The 20,038-nt window shown below is 37.2% G+C and overlaps 1 protein-coding gene across 40 annotated transcripts in view; it reads left to right on the plus strand.

Moving 5' to 3' along the window:
- Positions 1 to 14,485: 14,485 nt before the first annotated feature.
- The window catches only part of adgrl2a (adhesion G protein-coupled receptor L2a), a 101,888-nt gene continuing 96,335 nt past the window's right edge, over positions 14,486 to 20,038 (plus strand). For all 40 annotated transcript variants that reach the window (XM_055047056.1, XM_055047061.1, XM_055047158.1 and 37 more), the window contains exon 1: positions 14,486 to 14,666. In XM_055047056.1, the coding sequence (XP_054903031.1) occupies positions 14,591 to 14,666 (76 nt within the window). In that variant the 5' untranslated portion in view covers positions 14,486 to 14,590. The remainder of the gene's footprint in view (positions 14,667 to 20,038) is intronic.

Genomic DNA, 20,038 nt, shown 5'->3' on the forward strand with positions numbered 1-20,038 from the left:
CCTCCCTCTCTGCTGCCCACAGTGCCGCATCACTCGGCCTGCCGTGACAAGCCAGAGGCGATGGTCTGTGCTTGGGTCAGCTGGAGAGAAACTTCTAGGGAGAGTGTTTTGAAGACAGAGGACAAAGTGTCAGACCTGAGAGGAGATGTTAGGATAAAAATTCTACCCTGAGGGCCCGGATTTGGTTCTGTTGGAGCTTGGATGTAAGATTCTGTCTGTAAGTCATAGCCGAGTTTAGAAGTGCTTGGCTTGGTGAAATCTTGCAACATATTTGCCCACCTATTCAGACCACAGATTTTTCACACACTCCTGATTGTGAATAATAGTTATTATTATTTTGTTTACAAATGTGGTTTTATGTGTTGCTTAAAGTAGATATATGATATAAAAACACATAAGCAAATATTGTTTTTGCAAAAACACTCAACACTTGAAAATTTAAAATAAGGACAAAATATGTTGTAGAAAATGACTGTTGAGCTGATTGTGCGTGATAACACAGCCATCATGCTGTCTCAAGAAAAAAAAAATAAATAAAAAGATTATTGGAAGAGAAATATGCCGAAAGGATTTTCAGCCAGGAGAAGTGATGCAACATGTCCACTTTCCTGCCAAATTGAACTTAGGAGTGTGAAAAGAAATGCAGGGACATGAGGGCTGGGGCTGACGTGCATGCAGATAGTGTGGGATTAACACAGATTGAGCGACAGTGGCCGGTGACTTCTTTTTACAGCTTTGCTTGTACAGCTGTGCCAGGCTGGGCGTTCACAGCTGCCTTTTGGTTCCAACTCCTCCTCCACTGTTGTAAGGAAGAGGTAATGGGTGTCTTAAATACTGTAGTCAAGTTGCTCCACCGATGTGTGTGTGTGTGTGTGTGTTTAAATGGAGATGCGAAATTATTTGGGCATTTTGAAATTCAGAATGTTTAATATCGACACCTCATCGCATCTCCCTCCTGATCTGATCTCTTTGACAACAGTACAAGAAAAATACATCCACAGACTGGCCTAATAATTCATCATGCCTGTTTCTGAATGAGGTGTGAATTCTGCTCTGCTGGTGTGAATTCTGCTATAAATCACACATACTCTTGCTGCTTTATCCGTTAGACCGACCTGTTTGTCTAATTCGGCTTGTGAGTCTTGAGCAGACTGATGTTAGCAATTGAGATGAGTGTGGGAACTGCAACTTTTGCTTTGCATTGACATGTTGTTTTCTGTGAGCGAAATATGGACAAGCAAATAGTTAAATGGTTGCCAACATTTTAAGTTGGGCTCATGTGAAATGCTTATTTTAGTTTTTGTCAATTATCAATTATCTTTTCTCCTGCCTGAGTGGGAACCACATTTACAATATTTTAAATTAAATTACTCAATCTAAACAGTAAAGAAGTATATTTCTCTGTATTTTTATACATTCAGGGTAGCTACCTTAAAAAATCTTAGATTCATTTCACTATTTTTTTATTTTTATTTTTTTATTGGATGCAAAAATAAGTTAGGGCAGTGTTTTTTTTCTAGACTTAAATGTATGCTGCAATAATTAAATAAATACAAATAATAATTTACTAGGATTTTCTTTCAACATATGCTTTACTTGTTTATTAAACATTAGTTAGTGCAAAAGGGCAGTGATGTGTGTGAACTACAGTGTTATTTTATCAAAGCAGGTTTAATGATGACAGAAGTAAATCTACGTCAAAGCTGAACAAACTACACTACTGCATGAAAGCCCAGCACCCCACAATTAATTTTTAGCTTCTGCTTCAGGAACTGAACCAATGTGATGATTGCTGTTCTGTAGTAGTTGATGGAAATGTGGAAAAAAAAAAGCTGTGTAAAGAGGACAGTCAAAAGGTGAACAGTTTGGAGGAGAAAGGTTGTGGTGCAGAAATGTGTGTATTTATTTATTTTTTTTTTCATTTCGTCATTGCAAAAAGTAGAGCCAGCGGAGTTTCTGTCATTCATCAGTCTGAGCTGATTACTGGTGAGTCTGGAGTGAGCTGACAGGATGCGGCTCTTGCTGCTATTACCATCAGGCGGGCCCCAGGGTAGGCGGGGAGGTGTGGGCAGGCTCAGAGAGGCCAAGAACTGAGGGTTGGAAAGGTTTCCCTTGTTTTAACTTGGAGCATATCTCTGAATGCATTCATTTTGTCCGGTTATCTATCACATTGGTAAAAGCTCTAACCAAGATTAGCACTTGCTTTGAAAGCAGTGGTGCTGAAATGTAGCTACCAGACATCTCAGCACAAACTACCAGTGAGGAAACCTTGCAATGGGTTCCTCACTGCTTGTGCTGGTTTACTCCTTACAGCAAGAGCTGGAGAAGGAATCTTTTATTTTGTCACCTGAAAGGGCGGTTGAGTATCTATGCATAATGAAACCAGTATAGGAAGAGGTGGAAGAGCTTCACGGCATGACTCAACTGCAGTGGGGACATTTTCTTTTTGTGTTGAATGTTTTTATATATATATATATATATATATATATATATATATATATATATATATATATATATATATATATATATATATAATTATTTATTTATTTTTTATCGAGATAGCTACAGTCGTGCGTGTATGTAATGGCTCTTGACCGAAGTGCTAATTGTTACTGTAGATATTTTGATCTGTAAGCATTACAAGAATTACAGGCAGAATATTCAAAAGGCTATGAATGAATATTCATAAACTAGAGATGAAAATGTTCCTTTGAAGTCATGTTGCTGTTTTTAACTGGTGATTCGTAGTCACATATATTCTATTTTTTTTGGCTCGGTAAGGAGCAACAATCTAAGATGCATGCTGTTTAAATATATTTATTTTTCATTTTCTGCTGTTTAAATCATTCACTCCTTAAATTATTTTATTTATTTTTGCTTGCGCTGGGCTGAAAAACACATTCAGATTGTCCATGGAAAGAAATGTTAGGTTGCACCTGCTCATTCATGTCAGCCATAACCAGCTGCTGTTTATCCTTCTTTTTCAGTGACAATTTAAAAATAATTTTCTTGTTTGAAGTAGATGGCTTTAGAAAATTTCATTTCTCACTTGAGATGAAGAAAAATAGTCATGTTCTTAAATCTTGTGGCTTAAGAACCCTCTTACTGTGTAAATACATATTTTAATAAAGAGAGTTTTTGTTTATCACATTAACAAAACAACTAAGCTTAATTTCTAATGTAGTCTATAGGAATAGAATTGTCATTTTTACTTTTTATAATTATTTTAAGTAAAAATGCCACTGTTTTACTGTGCTATTGTATTACCAGAAAAATATGGACTTGTAACATATTTTACCTGCTTTTATAAAAATAAAAACTATTTTTGTTCCTGCACCAATTATTACAGTTTTAAAAATGTAACCTGTAACATTTATGCATTTAGATTTTTTTTTTTTAAGTTTCTGAAAATAAGACTATCAATCAAGTAGATATTAAGTACAATCAAATATATTTGTTGCGGTTCTGAAACAACACAAACAAAATTTTAGCCTGGTAGCTGTAGCTTTAACGGTCTAGTTTCCATGGCACATTTCTGTTTTTCATGACCGGACATATATTTTAAAGCTGTCTTTCTCACAAGTAAGAAAAAAGCATAATAGCTTTCTTTAAGCCACCTGACTGGAAGAGGGCATCATCTGATGGGGGAAGGGCAACGCATCATTATTCTATGCTCCTTTCAGCCAGAAAACTCTCATCCATCTAACACTTTCTCTGGAACCTCATAGAAAGTATTGTAAATAATAGAAACACTGCAACGGACCAATTTTACGTTTTTAAACTGAACGTGAGTCAGTGTTAGAATTATACAACATAATAACTGCAAATACAATATGTTTCCTTATGTTAAAAAAAAAGAATGCATCAAATTAAAACAAATACAACTATTCCTACTTCTCCCAAATTACCAATGCTCATTGTTTGTGACATTAGTAATGAAGTTTAATTTACATATAGACTTGAGAAAAAGTTGATACATTAGCCTGTTGGGCTGTACACTCTGCTGTCATCTGCTTTTCAGTCATGCCGATCCCAGCATGTGAACTGTAGTTTCAAAACAGCAAGACTTTAATCAGAGTAATTCAATTCTAAAAATATATCCAAACAGAAATTTGTATTTTTGTTGCAAATGAAGAAAAGGTACAATAGCTGTCTGTCAAACAGTTGACAAGCAGTGCGAGTAACAGGTGGGGGAGGAGCAGCACTGCATTACTCTGTGCTCTGATCACTCCAGACACTTTCTCTGGCTTCTCATTAAAATGTCTTTGAAACCGTAACTTTTTAGAACCTTGATATACTGTATTACAAGGAACTGGCTCATGCCTGTAATCTACGATTACGTTTAATGAAATTCTGGTTTGCAGCTCTGCTCTGGATGGTCAGTCTTATTAGGAAACCTCACCAGCTCGGGCACTTGTTCAAGCACTACACTCTTTCACTCAGGCCTTTCTTTTATTACACTCACTCCATATTCATAGCGAGTCTTACCCCCCTACTATTATTGTGTGCAACTTAAATTGTTCCAATTATACTTCAGTGGATTACCTGCACAGAGATACACACAGATTAGAATCTGCTTCCTGCTAGCTCCCGTCGTGGCAGTTCAAAGGTGCGACCTGAGTGGCAGCCTGCTATCGTTTTCCAGGGCACAAAATTGGTCAGCCTCTTAGAACTTGTTTGAGAGTATGAATCCCTTTGGTATTCAAAACAGGGTGGGTCTTATGACAGGGAGATAATTTCCCTGTGAATGTTTTATCACTGGGGCCGCTCAACAGTCTCTTGTATCTGCTCGCTCACTCCCCTTGTATTTCCGGATTTTCTGACTTTGGTCCAGATTTTCATAAGAAAGTACACATGAAGAAAGGCCCCTGTTTGTTTCCCTGTCCCTCCCCTTTTATTGTTATCACAAAAGAGCAAACACATTTTCAACATACACAAGGTGCAGAAGCAGTGATTGCTGTATCAAGTGTCCTGCTGTGAGTGGCAGAGGATGATAACATAAGCCACAGACCAATTTACATTTTTTTCCCCAAATCATGTCAAGTCTAAATCAAGGTGAGTTGGGTGTTTTCTGGAAATTTTTCAAATTTCCTTTTCTTGCCTTTAAAGAGATTTTTACGGCATTAACATATTTTTGGGGTGTGGAAGATGATTTTTGCCAAATATAACTCTCACACATTCAGTACGGCTAAAGACACAAGTTTCCCTCTGGGCGTCTATAATTGAAATTTTTAATAAAACTTTACTTTGTCAAATGAAAAAACAAAACAACAACAACAAAAAAAAACCTTCCTTAGTCCCCAAATAAGATGGGTCCTTTGAACATACAGGACTGACAACCTACTACACCCATTGAAACTGGGAGATGGAACAAACCAATCTGTGCTTGTTTGCATCACAATCCCACTCTGGATGCTGATGTTATGCAAATGAGCAAATTGGAGAAGGCTCAGCTCCAAAACTGTCCTCTCTCTTTCACGGCTGAAGTTGGGAGAGGGCAAAGGAGTAGTGACACCAGGACCGCGTGAAGGAAATCTAATAAAGCAGCCGGAAAATTCAAAGGAACTTAAATTGTACCCGCTCCTGTCCTGGTGCTGTTTGTGCATGCCACATTAGCCGTGTTTTCTTTTTGTGCACGGTTCCATTCCGTTTTTATTCTTGTAAAAAAAAAAAAAAAAAAAAAAGAAAACAGATATACTTCAAGGAAAAGGATTTTGCTTCAAGAGGGGAAAAATGCATTTTAGAGTTTTTCTATGCATTTGGGAAGAGTGGGCGTATATCCCTTCATCGGATTTAACAATCACCATTATACCTGTCAGGGCAGTACTGAGTGAAGATTTAGGGCTGACAAGTGATTGCATTCAGGAAAGACTACACCCACCTTCTTTTGTCTGAGCTTCCTGACAAGACACAGTGCTATACCTTGTTTTAGCTTGACATACGTCGCTTCCCCTCTCTTTTTTGACAAAGGCATTCGTTCCATCTTTCTAGATTGAAAATAGATATGGCAGCACTGGGATAGAAATATGCAAGTCGGCTGCATTGCATCCACTCCACCACTGTAATTGTTTTTATGTCGTATTGCTTGTGCTGCAAGGGTGAGGCCCTCTTTCTATTTTAGTGACAACTGAGATTATGCAGCGTCCCCACCTTATTTTGCCTGTGTTTGTCCTTGCTCTGAGCTACAGAAAGGTTAAAAGCCTCAATTAGAAAATGAGGCGAGCTTGGTGACATTGTGTGCGATGCCTTGTATTTCGGAAGAATTAACAAGACTTAATCCTGAGCCTTGTGTAAAGATTTCGCTTTTCAAGGAAATCTAGAAATAGTGTGTGGTCAAAATGAGGTGAAATTATTTGACTGGTAAACATACTATTCACAAAGCAGACATGTAGCTGAATGAGCCAACAAAGGAGATGCAGCTTTCATTTCTCTCAAAGATAATAGTGCAGTCTCTTTTGTTTCTCAATAGTAAGCTGAGCAAAACGTAGGATACAGTAGACAAATGACTTATTGTCCTGCTTGCCTCCTTGCAAATGTACATTTGCTTCTCACAAGTCATCTTCTCAGTTACCTTCGTTATGTTTTGTGTTGCTGCCCACTACGTGAAAAATTAATCATCCTGTTTAATAACGCCTCATGATCACAGTGCATTATTGATGAAGAGGTCCTTAATAGAGAAGATGGAGCCAGTTTTTCTATTCATTTTAAAGAGGAGGGAAGAAGGTCACATACATTGCTTACTGGTACATCTTGGGGTAAATGATGAGTATTACTGCAATATACTGAAAAGAGGTCAAGATCATTTTTGATTCCAAAAGGTCTGCAAAAACATCTACAAAAAAACAGAAACTGAACAATCCAGATCAATTTTAAGTTAATTTTTACCCCCAGTTTGTAGACACGCTGACATTTTCTTATTTTGTTGGCCAGACAATTATCCATAAACTGTCTCAAACACCACTTTATTTATTTAATTCTACACTGTTTTTGAAAGATGTTAAAATTCCTGTTTAAATTGACTGTGACTGTGCTCCCCATTTATACCCGTAAGCACCTATGAAAGATCACAACCCCGAATGTTTGACAGTATTACTGGTTTGGCAAACAGTTTTATACCATGTGTAAATGGTATGATGTAATTGCTTTTGTTTAACACACACCATTCATGTTTTTAGACATTGTGATTGAAAATGGTTCAGTTCTTCTTTAACTTTGCTTTGCAAAGCATCAATTTTTGCTTGTTTTTGCAAAAATCAGCATGGATGAAGTCAAGCTGAAATATAGAATATGAGTTTGAAAACATTTCTGAATTTACTGTAACTGTCCGTCGATCCATTTTGACTAATAGTACTTTAGCAAACTGGATCACACACATGCAAAATACATTTCTTTTGTGGTGTCCTAAAGTGTTTCTTGGGCACTAACCATGCTAAGTATTTATGTGCACAAACTAATTGGATTTGGCTTGTGGACAAAGGAGTATACACTATGTACCGCATTCGCTGTGGGTGTTTCAAGGTGAATCATGGTGTGTCAAGGACTTATTGGACTTGATTGGCAGGCACTATCACCATGAGATGCCCATATAATGGCAGGGCCCTCCGTTCCTGACCTGCCCATTTATCTTGCTGTATTAATGTCAGCCTATTAATTCCTAAGCAGAGGAACATTTGGCAAAGACACCGTTAACAGTCTTGGCTGAGTCACTCTTATCTCAGCAGACCTGAAAGGAATAGTTTTGTGCTATCAGTGAGTGGAAATGACATTTTGAAACTTCATTCGAGATAATCCACTTCACTTCCTGGTAAAACATCAAAATTAGAACAAAAAAACTGATGGAAGATGTATTAAAACTTTGGTATGGTGAAAAATCACCTTGCTATAATCCATGTGGACAGACAGGTGTGGATATCTTAAAATGCTAATAGGATTTCTCTTCCGTTGCTAGAATGATTATGTTTATATATACGTGTGTGTGTAGGTGTGTGTTCTGTCAGAAATCAGTCACTGTTAATTTTCCCTTAAATGGTTGTGATTGTTCCATGCAGGTCTGTGATTGTGATATTGCACACGTTGATATTGTAATGATAGCAATTCCATATATTTTGTAAATGGGAATAAATTTGTACTTTTTGCATTTTTTCTTAGATTTAAAATTCCGGTCAATTTGAAAAAAAAAAATCTGCAGTTTGTTAAAAAAGAGAAAAGCTTGAATGTCACTGGTTTTCAAAAATACTGTTCATTCTATAAATTTTGATTCCAATGGTCAGTTCTTTTAAAGTTTTTATTTTTATTTTTACCTGTAACAACATTGATGTCTTTCCTGGGTTCAGCTTTGTTCAATTGCCGTATGTCCGGACCAGGGGGGAGAGCTCTAATCGATTAATTGAGTGGCTCATAAAAATGATGAATAGAGGAAACACTAAAAGCAATGAGCATGGCATACACCATGCTTCTGTCACACGCTCTGTCTGTTGTTTGCCACTGCGTATTTAGTGGAAGCGTGGCCTGCATTTGAGGTAGGCAATGATTCATCACATTACCATCCGCAGGAACAAAAAACAATTGTTTTTATGTCCTATCAGATGATGAAATGGATTTGATAATACCTTAAAGTCATAGGTGGCTGACTGAGCCAGTGCATTTGAAAGAGACGTAAAAAAATCTCAGCTGGCATACTTATGTATTAAGGGCTTTGTATTTTTTTATATTCAGACACCTTTAGAGGTTCCTTTTGTTTTCGAACACATCTGATCTCTTTGGCATTGTCTTCTGTCAGCCCCCAACTTCAGCCCCACGCTGCTCCCCTGCTGAGCTGTCCTGTCGCGCAGCATGCATGTTTGACCTGGTCTTTCACAGGCTTTGCTCCTGTCAGGGTTCAGGGACTATGTTTGGGGCACCGGTAGTCACACAGCGTTTGGTTGGGTGTCACTCAGCTCCTTCGACTCTAGGCCACTCTCAATCATTCCCTCTATGGAGGGGTCGGCCTCTGATTCCTCCCTGCCCGATATTTGACTCGGCGGGGCTCTCCGACTCATCTGATCGCCAAGCCTGATCTCTCCATGCCGGAGTGTGAATTTTCTGATTTGCCCTTGCAAATTGTACATCTTCAGCAGAGTCAAAGCAAGGAACCCAATTGCTTTTGGAGGAATATATTTCCTCTACAGCTGAGACAGTGTATTTTTGACAGAGTCTTCTATCCCCTGGTATTTCTATTTTTTTTTTCTTCGTCTTTAAATCGGGCAACAGAATCTGAGATACCAGGAGTCTCGTAGGGTGTATGAATTCATGTATGAGGAATGCTGTTAGGAAAACCAAGTAGAAACCAAGTGCACTTCTTCTATTTCAACTTGCGGTGGTGTGTTGCTCTGTTCCTCAGGATTTATATTTCAGTCAATCTCTGTTCTCACAATTTCCATCATTTCAGTGATGTTCTGTGACAATTAATATCCCAAGTTTTTTTTGTTTTTTTAAGGTTGAGGGCTAATTCAAAGGTCAAGCAAGACTTGCAAACTGTCAGTTTTTTATTGTATCTAAGTTCCCCCTCCTCCACTCAAGCTCTTTATTCTAGGTCCCCCTTGATTCTCTCGGACCCTGTTTTAGAGAATGGTCCAACTCTTCTTCTATTCTCGTGTGACCCTCTAACAACTAGAGCTGGACAACTGGGAGCTTTGTCTTAGAAGCCTAACATTCTTTTCACATCTGCCTCTTGTTTTCAGACCCCCCACTGCATTTAAATTTCAAACTGTCCTGAATCAACCTTCCTTCCCTCCCCACTAATAGCTCCCTTCCTCCCAGTTACTAAGCCCTTTATTTTCCTTCTTTTAAAAGGACCAACTGCTTCCTACTTTTGCATATTTGACACTCAGTTGTTGACTATAAACCATTCTGTTGTATTGTGAGTATATGGAGCGCACATATGTTTAAAGCCTGTGGGCCCACGCCCCTGTGGCTTCCCAATTTCTTAGGGTACTTAAACATCTGTCTGGGCCAGCTTCATATTTAGCCCGAGCTGTGTGTTGTCTGCCGCCATTTTAGTAATCTGTGCTTAAAAATCACAGAACATTGGCCACTGGTCATGTGTGCAGAGAATAACAAGCAGTAAATATTTTAGTTGTCGTCGGTCCGCCTCCATCTGTTCAGAAACTCCAAATGCAGCGGCACATTGTTACTAAAGACTAAACTTGTGCAGTTTCACCTAAGTAGATGGGCATACAGAAAGCAAGCAGAGGTGGGATTGCCGGCAGTTTTCTGTTATGAGGCGGAGAGACAAAAAAGGAACCCCCAACTGAGAGGGGAGACCTCAACTCATTTAATGAGGAGAACGGCAGTCTCCCCACAGCCTGCGCCTTTGGTGTCTCAGCATGTTAAACACTCACAGCATGACGCAAAATATATTAAAGTATAGGACTGTTATCGTCAATTTACACTGCAGCCCAACACCCCTGTACAAGGAATCTACGTTCTGCGTATTTTTCGTAGCAGGGGGTCTCTGCAGGCTTGACGACAAAACTGTCAAAGGCATCTTGTCTTTTGTCTTCACATTCCGACACATGACTCCTGTTGGTTGTGCTTGCTTTTGTTGCTGTGCAGTGATGACAAGGCAGGAGAAAGAATAATCATACTGTTTCAGCACTCCTATCTCAGACTGAGGCTTGAAATGATTGTTTATATATAAACATGAACACCTTCAGCCACTGACGCAAACAATCATCCAAAGACACAGACTAAGTTTTGGCCATTATGAGATCAAACTGATAACCTTGAATGAAAACACATGATCTAACTGCTTGTATTTAAAACCAAAAAGCAACTATTCTGCTTACTAGCAATTTACTAGCAATCATAGCAATTTACTGATTGTTATGGCTTGATATAAAGAACATTTTGTTGTTTCGGTATTAGTTTTTACACATTGTTGAAGATGTGTGACAAAAGCTTTTTTTTCTCCAATTAATACTGACATTAAATTTACACAAAATAGTGATTTAAATTCCTCTGTTTTGAACCACAAATTAACTTAATTTGTGGTGGTAGATCTAAATGTGAGTGGTAAATCCACTCACATTTAGACATCATGTAGAAACAAAGCAAAATATTTTAGTTTTACGAAACATACTTATTTATATGGACAGGGTTTACATAAATTTACTGAGATTTTATGAGCATCTAAGTGAATCCATTTTCTTAAACGTTTTAGTCTCAGCTGAGCTATTAAGTAGCTCATGCGTAATGAAATATTTTTACATTAAGCAAATTTTATTATACAATTTTTTAGCTAATTTGGGTAGAATGACTCTTTATATTTTTCTGACGTCTTTTTAAGAGACACCTGCAATACACAGTTGTTCTGGTTTTAGCCTGAACTGTGTGTACAATCGCTTAAATAATTAATCACTGCCAGATTAATGCTATACAGCAGTTGCTCAAATAATGGTACCATACCTATGATGTGGTTGGTGCTTCGAGGTTTCTAGCAAGCAGACCGTACTTCTGATAGTGCCTGTACTTTTAAATTGTACACCAATTAGAGTAATGACTTATGTGATTTTTGGAAAAAAATAAATACGTTGAATCTGATTCGTAAGATAATCATCTCTGCAATAAATTGTCTTGTTTCAAATTAAGCTTCTTAAAATGTGTTTATTAAATACATGAGAAAACTGAGCACATATTATATGAACCAAGTAAATATTTTAGTTTGAGAGGATTTTCAAAATATATCACTTCCTGCAAGGAAGAATAAGGATTAAATTGGATTATCATCATTAAGTACATATATTCTAATCTAAGAACAAAACAACAGGCACTAAGACTTTGTGCCCGGATGAGAATTCCTAATCCTATATACTGAGTAAAAAGCCTTACTGTGGAGACAATCAGCTTAAGGTCTCATTATAATGTATGGACCGTGAGTGTGGACAGTAGCCACTTCCCAGATATATTTAATTGGTGCCACATGCACTAATAAAAAGCAAGTGGAAGAGTTTTGTGGCAATCCAATATGTTTGGTCTCTGTGATCAGCTTTCATTTGTCAAGCCTCACAACTGCACATTATTCCTCTGAAACTAAATACGCTGTGGCCGTGTGTGTTCTGCTCCTGTTAACCTCTCTTAATGGCTCTAAAATTAGAGGTCTCAGGTGAGGAACAATGTCATACCAGATGAACTGATTATGGCAGGTTTAATTATAACTTTGGCAGCAAATGCGTGCGCTCTGCATGTTTTCTCGCTGATGAATTATTACGATGCCTAAGAACTCAGACAAAACAGATCAAAGAGGCTTCAGGTGCTGGTTATCCTCCAGCATGGAGGTGACAGCTGAAGCTGATTTGTGCAGTGATGACTGTACATAACAACACAAATCCTCCCTGTCTTCTCTGTTGAGTTTTTTTTTTTTTTCCATTTGCTGCTAGTGTGAGCCGTATAAAATTTGCTCCCTCGAATCTTAAACAATCGCAAGCTGTAGACATACAAAAAAAAAAAAAAAATGAAATGGTGTTTTTCAATGTGGAAAAAAAAGAGAAAACTATTTCTAATGGGGTCCTGTGTGACTTGTTGCCTGAGTGATGCCACATCCCATGGTGAATGTGCTAATGGTTCATGGGAGCAAGAGGATGGAGCTTAACCCAGCGGTGTAAACACACAGACAAAAGGGAGCCGTTAGTAGTGTGAAGCACATGCCTGGGCGTGCAGGTAAGCATTGGGTTTCACCACACACGGCTCCACCACTGGATCCATGGTGGGGAGGAGGTCATCTGCTTTTGTAGCAGAATGAGAGCAAAACAAACTTTCAGGCTTATACCACCGAGACAGGTATGGATGAGGTGGGAAGGGGAGGAATTCTGGTTTGGAGAAATGTCAGAGAGAAGGGCGGGGGTGGTGAGGGTATAGATTGGAGAGATAAAGTGGTTTGTGGTCAGTCTCAAGACAGAGAAGTGACCATTTGTTTTGGCAGTGTTTGTTTATTTGTTTTGGGCATGGGGGAGGAAACAGGCACAAAAGTTAAGGGTAGATGAGAGTGCTCTTACTTTTTAAACTCTATTGGAAGTGAAATTCTGCTGCTAGAATTTGATTCACATCAAGAATTCACATGGATTAAGCCAACTTAGGTTTTAGCTCATTTTTTCAATGTCAAAGTGCAGTTTCAGCTGTGTTTACTTTGGGTAATAAATCATATATTTTAAAATGATGAACCTCAGCTGCCATATAAAATTTGCAAAATAATAATAATCATCTGCAAAATAAAATTTAATTCCGCACTAAAAATTAGATTATCATAAAAATTGTGTGGGGGAAAAAAGAGTGACATGTTATATTTGCAAAAAATTGTGACAAGAAGGCTTGCTATTATCAAATTGTTTTGGTTCGGTACCGAAAAACAAAAATATGTCTGACAAAAAAAAAAAAAAAAGAAATTTTTGCCATTGATTAGTACAACTCGTGTATGTGTTGTTTTCCAAAATGTAAATTTCTGCCAGATTTTGTGGAAGCTTCAAAGTAAATGTCCTCATTGTGGAGAACACTATACTTTTTTGCCCAGTTTTGACTTTATTTTTATTTTTTTATCAAAATGGGAAGTAATCATGTTTTTCTTATTTGTTTTTTAAATCTTTTAAAAATCTTGGTTAGCATGACACCAGAAACCAGTCCATTTTTTTTTTTTTTTTTGCATTGTGGGATTGTAACATGCATAAACATTATATCGGAATCACAATATTCTCTGTGGCACAGTTGGTAACACTGTTGCCTTTCAGAAAGAAAGCCCTGGTTGAAATCCTGACATAGGATCTTTTTGCATGGAGTTTGCATGTTCTGTCCCGTGCATGTATAGGTTCTCTGTCGGTACTTCGGCTTACTCTTACAGTCCAAAAACAAGACTGACAACAAGACTATTTTGCCTCTCTAAATTGTCCTTGTGTTTGAATGTGTGTGCATGGTTACTTGTCCTGTGTGTTTCTATGTTGCTCTTTGATGGACTTGTCCAGGTTGGACTCTGCCTCTCGCCCAATGACAGCTGGAGATAGGATCAACCCATTAACAGCACCATAAGCAGGTGTAGACAATAGATGAATGGATATTTTTGTGAATCATGTAAAAAAAAATACACATATACATGTTTAATGAGGCAAGTATCATTTAGCTATTGGTCATGAGGGAATGGACAGGGTGGGGCACATGTGTTTCAACACAACAATGCCTGCTCTCACCCTGTTCCCCCATCCTACTAGTGAAATGTTTAGTATTTAGCTGCCATTAAGGGATTTCTCTCTTGAGGATTATTGACCTTCTGGGCTTATTTTAGTGGTGTGCGTGGGTTTGTAGCTTTTCACAGCTTATGGTTTGTCACATCTCTTCATTGGAATGTGAATGAAACATCAAGGGGCTTCAGAACGCGAGTGTATTCCTCAGGGGCAAAGCACACATGTGGACTAAATTTTATAACTGAACTAAATGATGTCTTTTTGGTCTTTGTTGCAGGGAAGAAGATCGATAATGAGCATCTCTGAGACCAGTTGGCTTGGGCTTTTCTGATCAGAAGCTGTTACCCACAACACTAACCTGCCACAAATCATCAATACTCAGCACCATGGCATGCAGCCTGCGGACACTACACACCTTTTGCTGGTTTCTCATCACTTTAAACCAAGTACACTCCACAGAGGGTAAGTACATCAGAGTTTTGTCTTTGCTGGTTTCTTAAAATCATACTGATTTATCATGTCATTTTTTGTTGTTGTTTTGAATAAGTCATAGTTCAAGTTGACGCAGCTCCAGATTTTTTATTTTTTTATTCAGCTGCCATGTGGAAATATAGCATGCAGTAATTCTGAACCAAGCCAAATCAGGCACTACTTGTGTGAGTAATGCAGTTTTCAGGACAGCGGGCACAGACGGATAGAGGGGGATAATCTTGAGTGGTTTCATTAGTTGTTAAATTGTGATTTGTCTGAGATTTTCTGCTTGAAAGCGTCAGTTGTTCCCAGTGGCATCAGAGCTGGATCTGTTTGTACATTCCTCGCTTTTTAATGCTTGCCGTCATGGAAATACATGGCGCAGATTTCACACCTCAAAAAACATCAAGCTCAAATGTCTTGTAATCACACTTCATTAAGTTTTGATTAAATCAGTCCTGGCTTTGTTGTAACCGCAAGTTTTACGTGTCCAATGTTTAACCACAAGGTTGAAAAGTAACACACTAAATGTTTTATGATTGAATTTAGAATACACCGAAGCTGGCGTATTTCTTGTGTGTAATGTAAGTGGGGCTAATAAAATTCTGTGTAAAGATGACAGCTGTCAAATCTCTGGCTAAGCCGTCATTTAAGTTCAGTAATCAAAAACTCGAGGGTGCAAGGTGGGATTTTAACGACACGCCTTATTGACAGTATAGCGAATCACATTGGCGTAAATTGTAATAGCATATTATGCGCATACCATCTGGATGTCATTTGATCTTTCCTTTTAAAAAATGGAAACATAATTCTCTGATCTCTACAGGCATCAATCAAATTTGTAAAACTTCAGTCATAAAAATGCCTCAAAAGCGACTTTGCTCAGTCAGATGGTTTCCATTAAATGTGAGAATATTTCTCAACCATAAACTTGATCTAATATCATAGTAAGCAGTTTTATATAGATAATTAAAAATAGAAAACCAAGAAATCACATTTTCACAAGTTTTCACAAACTGCCATGAATCTTAAAATCACCCATGGTACATTCAGCTGTTTAGACTTTATAAGATCCAACAATTGACAGTGCTTGTCAGAGCACATGCAGCAAGCATGAAGTCAAAGGCATTATCTTTAGACCTCCAACACAGGATTGTCTTAAGGCACAATTCTGGAAAAGGATACAAAAACAATTCTGCTGCTTTGAAGATTTCAGTGAGCTCAGTGGCCTCCATCATTTGTAAATGGAAGACTAAAATGAGACTTTCTGGCATACTTGCAAAAAGCTTTTTGTCACTAAAAACAAACATGGTAATCACACATTTCCCACAATAAAAGATAGTCTTGGTAGTATTATATAGAGCTTCACAATATATAATAAATTGTTCCTGGAACTTTAAGCAATGTACATTTTACAAATAACTTTTGGTACAAGGTAGTTATTCAAGTACCAAAAAAGTATGGACTTATATGACTGTAATATACTCTGTAATTTGTTTAATGCAGTATAAACAGCTTTAGAAAGTGAAATAGGGGTGGTCAAGTCATTAAAAAAAATACAAGTAAGCTTTTTTTGGCAAGAAGCAAGAAGCAACTTTTTCAGGGCAAATTTGCCAAGATGGAAACATTGAACTTTATTGTTTTTAATTTAATATTTTGTTTTCCAACTGTTGAACTGGCACAGTCTATGTTCGCTATGATCCAAAGCAGAAAGACATGAAGATTTTAACTGTTCATGTATAGCAAGTCATATTGTTAGTACATTATTCAACTCATACTACCACATATTGCATGTTGTCCTAATATGGTGCAGCCCTAATATCATTTAGTGTAGATGTTTTTTATAAGAAGACTGAGAAGATGGTAATAGTTTATGGGAAAAGAATTCTGCCATTTGTAGGAATGGTCAAGGCTACAAAAGATTTAAAAGGAACATATGAAAATCCACTTTTTAGCCCTGAAATACATTTATATGTACTTTGAGCATTTAGGAGTGCATTTATTTTCTCCCAGTGCTATGTAGATATCTTTGTTCTTGTTCAATTATAATTTGCAGTCTATTCATTTTTCCTCTATTGCTTATAACATTTTCTGGTCTATTAAATCACTGGATTTGTTGCTGAACTGCTAAGCAAGGTTATGTCTTGTAACTAATCAGTTTTGTGAATCCAACTTTTTTTTTCTTGCAGAGATTTATGTCCAAGTTCAGTTGCGCCAAATTTGCAAGTAGACAAGTGAAAATTAGTCCACAAGTTTCCTTACCTTGTCCCGCTTCATCAAAGCGTCTGGTTAAATTTTATTTTTCTTGGAAATGTACCCGCCATAGTGGGGAAAGTCCCGCTTATTTGTGCAAAGCACTTAAGGAGGAGTCCTCCAGCAACCTCAGCTAGTATCAAGAGGGATTTTCCTAAATACTTTTTCAGATTGATGAGTCAGGTTCTTCTCTGTAGGGAAACAATGGACACAGCAAAGTGGTAAGCTCCTAATGATGCTAAAATGACAACAAAGCTTATTTTAGACCGTGAATTTTGTGTGTTCATAATGACGTCCTGGTCTGTTTAACAGCCATTGAGTCTTCTGTTTCTGTTAACGCTGTGTGTTAGTTTATAGCTGCCTCTGTGAGGATAAATCTGTATTGCATGTTTTGAATATTTGGCTTTCAGTCGCCATTTTTGTCTTGAGGAACACATGATTCTTCATGATTCCTCAAGATTCCTCATTAGCTATTTCCTTAACTTTGTTTACGTCACTCATATTGCGGCAATATTAATATTTTAATAGATATCTCGGATGCATGGATGCCATAGTTAAACTGTACTCCATATTGTAGGGAGCTGTTATGGATGGAGAGAGTGTAAATACAGTAATAATACCATTGTGATGCATTCATTTGAGTGCATGATTCTGCAGATTGATGGTCTTCATTCTCCTGCTCTGGGTCAGAATCTGGCTCAAACATGCAAGACTGAATGGACAAGTCTTCTGTCATTGACATCTTTTATAAACTTTGGGATGAAAAATTTCTCTGCCAGTAGATAATTGTGTCAATGCTATGAAACTAGACAAATGGCAGAACGGGATGGAGTGAAATGCTCTGCCTCCGGGAGGGGCAGAGCTCGAAGACATGACTCAGAAAGGGGTAACCGAGGGGTTTGTGGCGCCATGATAAAGAAGAATTCAGACCAAATCACTACAAATTTAAGGGAATCATTTACATGTGAAAAGTACGGCTTTAAAAGCATAAAATGTCCACTTTGAGACTGAAGCAGAGGTTCATATACAAAATTGTGAAAAAACAAAATCTAATTGCCCAGTTCTAGAAATAATAAATTTTCTTTACATACTCTGTCCAATCTGATTGTGCTTGAAATATTTTCAAAGAAGCTTCAGAGCTGGTAGAAACACACCCAAAACATGTACAGCTATAAACCCAGAAACAACGGTATCTATTGAATCGGAGGGAGAATACATATGCAAGCCACCTTTTTTTAGATTTGTGTTCGTGTAAAAACTTAAAAACTGTGTGACTTTGCATCTATGTAATGAGTATGTTCTACTGCTTTTCATTTATAATACACTTTTAAATAATTATGGACAATTAATGTATGTGTAATCAGTGTCAAAGTGAAATAGAGGTGAATTATTGGCAGGTTATTTAACCCTCTGCTTAAAAATGAACAGCACAAGCAATTTAAAACACTGATGAATTGTCTGCATCTTAATGTTGGAATGTCAGGTTGAAAAAAAAGGTTATTTATTATTTTTGACATTTTTTAATTTATACTTTTCTCTTCTCTATTATTATCCTACCCCCTTTTCCCTTTTCGTATTTCAGCCTCACAGATCAGCCCAGAAACAGTTCATTACAAACAATATCCCCTAGTAAACATGCTTCATTAAACTGCCTCTACCCCTAATATCTTTTTAATGCATTTTTATAATTGAATTAAATGGGTTAGTCGAATGCCATAAATAGTTTGAAGTTGGTTTTTTCCCCCTTTTTTTCTCCACCTGAAACATGAGTATTTATATGCTGTATAAACACACGTACCAGACTGAGAATGCAGCTATGGAGGGAAGGAAGTTTGACCTCCTCTATACATTCTTCACATTTGACTTCCGTGGTTGGACAGATGTCCAGGAGTATGTCTGTTTTATTTACTCAGCTGACTCAGGGTTTTCTAAGCTTTTGTCTCCTGTTTTTCTTTTCGCTATGCTCACATCTCTATTCTGCAGAATTGCTTGTTTGCTTCAGTAACCCTCAGAGTTACTGGCATTAGTTTTTAGATTGATTTGTGTTGTTATTTTAATTACACTGTATTTACAGAGCAGAGTGCCGTCGATTGCTAAATTACCCCATGGCTTATGGCATCAAAAATTAATAATATAGCACAATAAAGTTTAAAGCCATGGTCCTACCACAACAATTATGTGTAATTTGTTATAATACAGGTTGTTTAGATGGTGTAATTTTCACCACCACTGCTTTATTATGACTGTTATCCTGCTTAAGCCCACAAGAGCCTTGTGAACCATCAATATTGTAATCATCATTTATGATTGAGATCATCTGGGGTTTTATTGAGGAATGTTTATTTCTTAGATTTTATAGCTCCTGTGTTTATAAGTCAGCTACAGGTTAGAGACGTGAAGCGATCAAAGACAAGTGCTTTACCTGTTAAGATCCCTGCTTTTTCTCTGTTTGGTTCTGAATCTTGATAAAAAGATGATGCAAAAATACATTATTGAAATAATGAAGTCTCACCTTGTGGTTGGTAAGATAATGGCAAAAAAATGTTAACAGCATGAATATGAAAGATAGCCAACAAATGACCAATTTCATAACCACATTGCCATTTCATCCTAACTTACTTCCATTTAAACCCATAACTAAATAGATATGAAGTCATGTATTATGTCTTGGTTTATTTTTTTTGGGATACAGGTATTTTGATAAGTAATGTAGATTGATTTTCACATTTTTTTTTATAAGCCCCACTTGGTTGAATAAAATCTGAAGATCTAAAACTGATTTGACTCCTTATCAAATCAAAGTCCTTTGTACCACCCACTACTGGTAAATATTTAAAATTAGATTCACATAATCATATTTACTAGCAGCAGACTATGAGCAGATTAAAGAAATGTACTTTAATAACGTTTTGTCATGTGAATATGATGTAAATGTAGTGAAAAAGTCTGTTATGAGATTACCAAAACAGTAAAAGCAACAAACTGACCAAACACATAACAGAGACTTCAAAAATTTAAAGAATTGCAAGGTAAATCAAATTAAACCATACACAAAATTAAAAATCTAAACTAAGTATAGTGTAACATTAAACCAAATTTACACCCCATAT

The sequence above is a fragment of the Poeciliopsis prolifica genome, unplaced genomic scaffold, assembly GCF_027474105.1.
Source record: "Poeciliopsis prolifica strain line A6 unplaced genomic scaffold, Auburn_PproV2 SCAFFOLD002, whole genome shotgun sequence".
Classification (NCBI taxonomy): domain Eukaryota; kingdom Metazoa; phylum Chordata; class Actinopteri; order Cyprinodontiformes; family Poeciliidae; genus Poeciliopsis; species Poeciliopsis prolifica.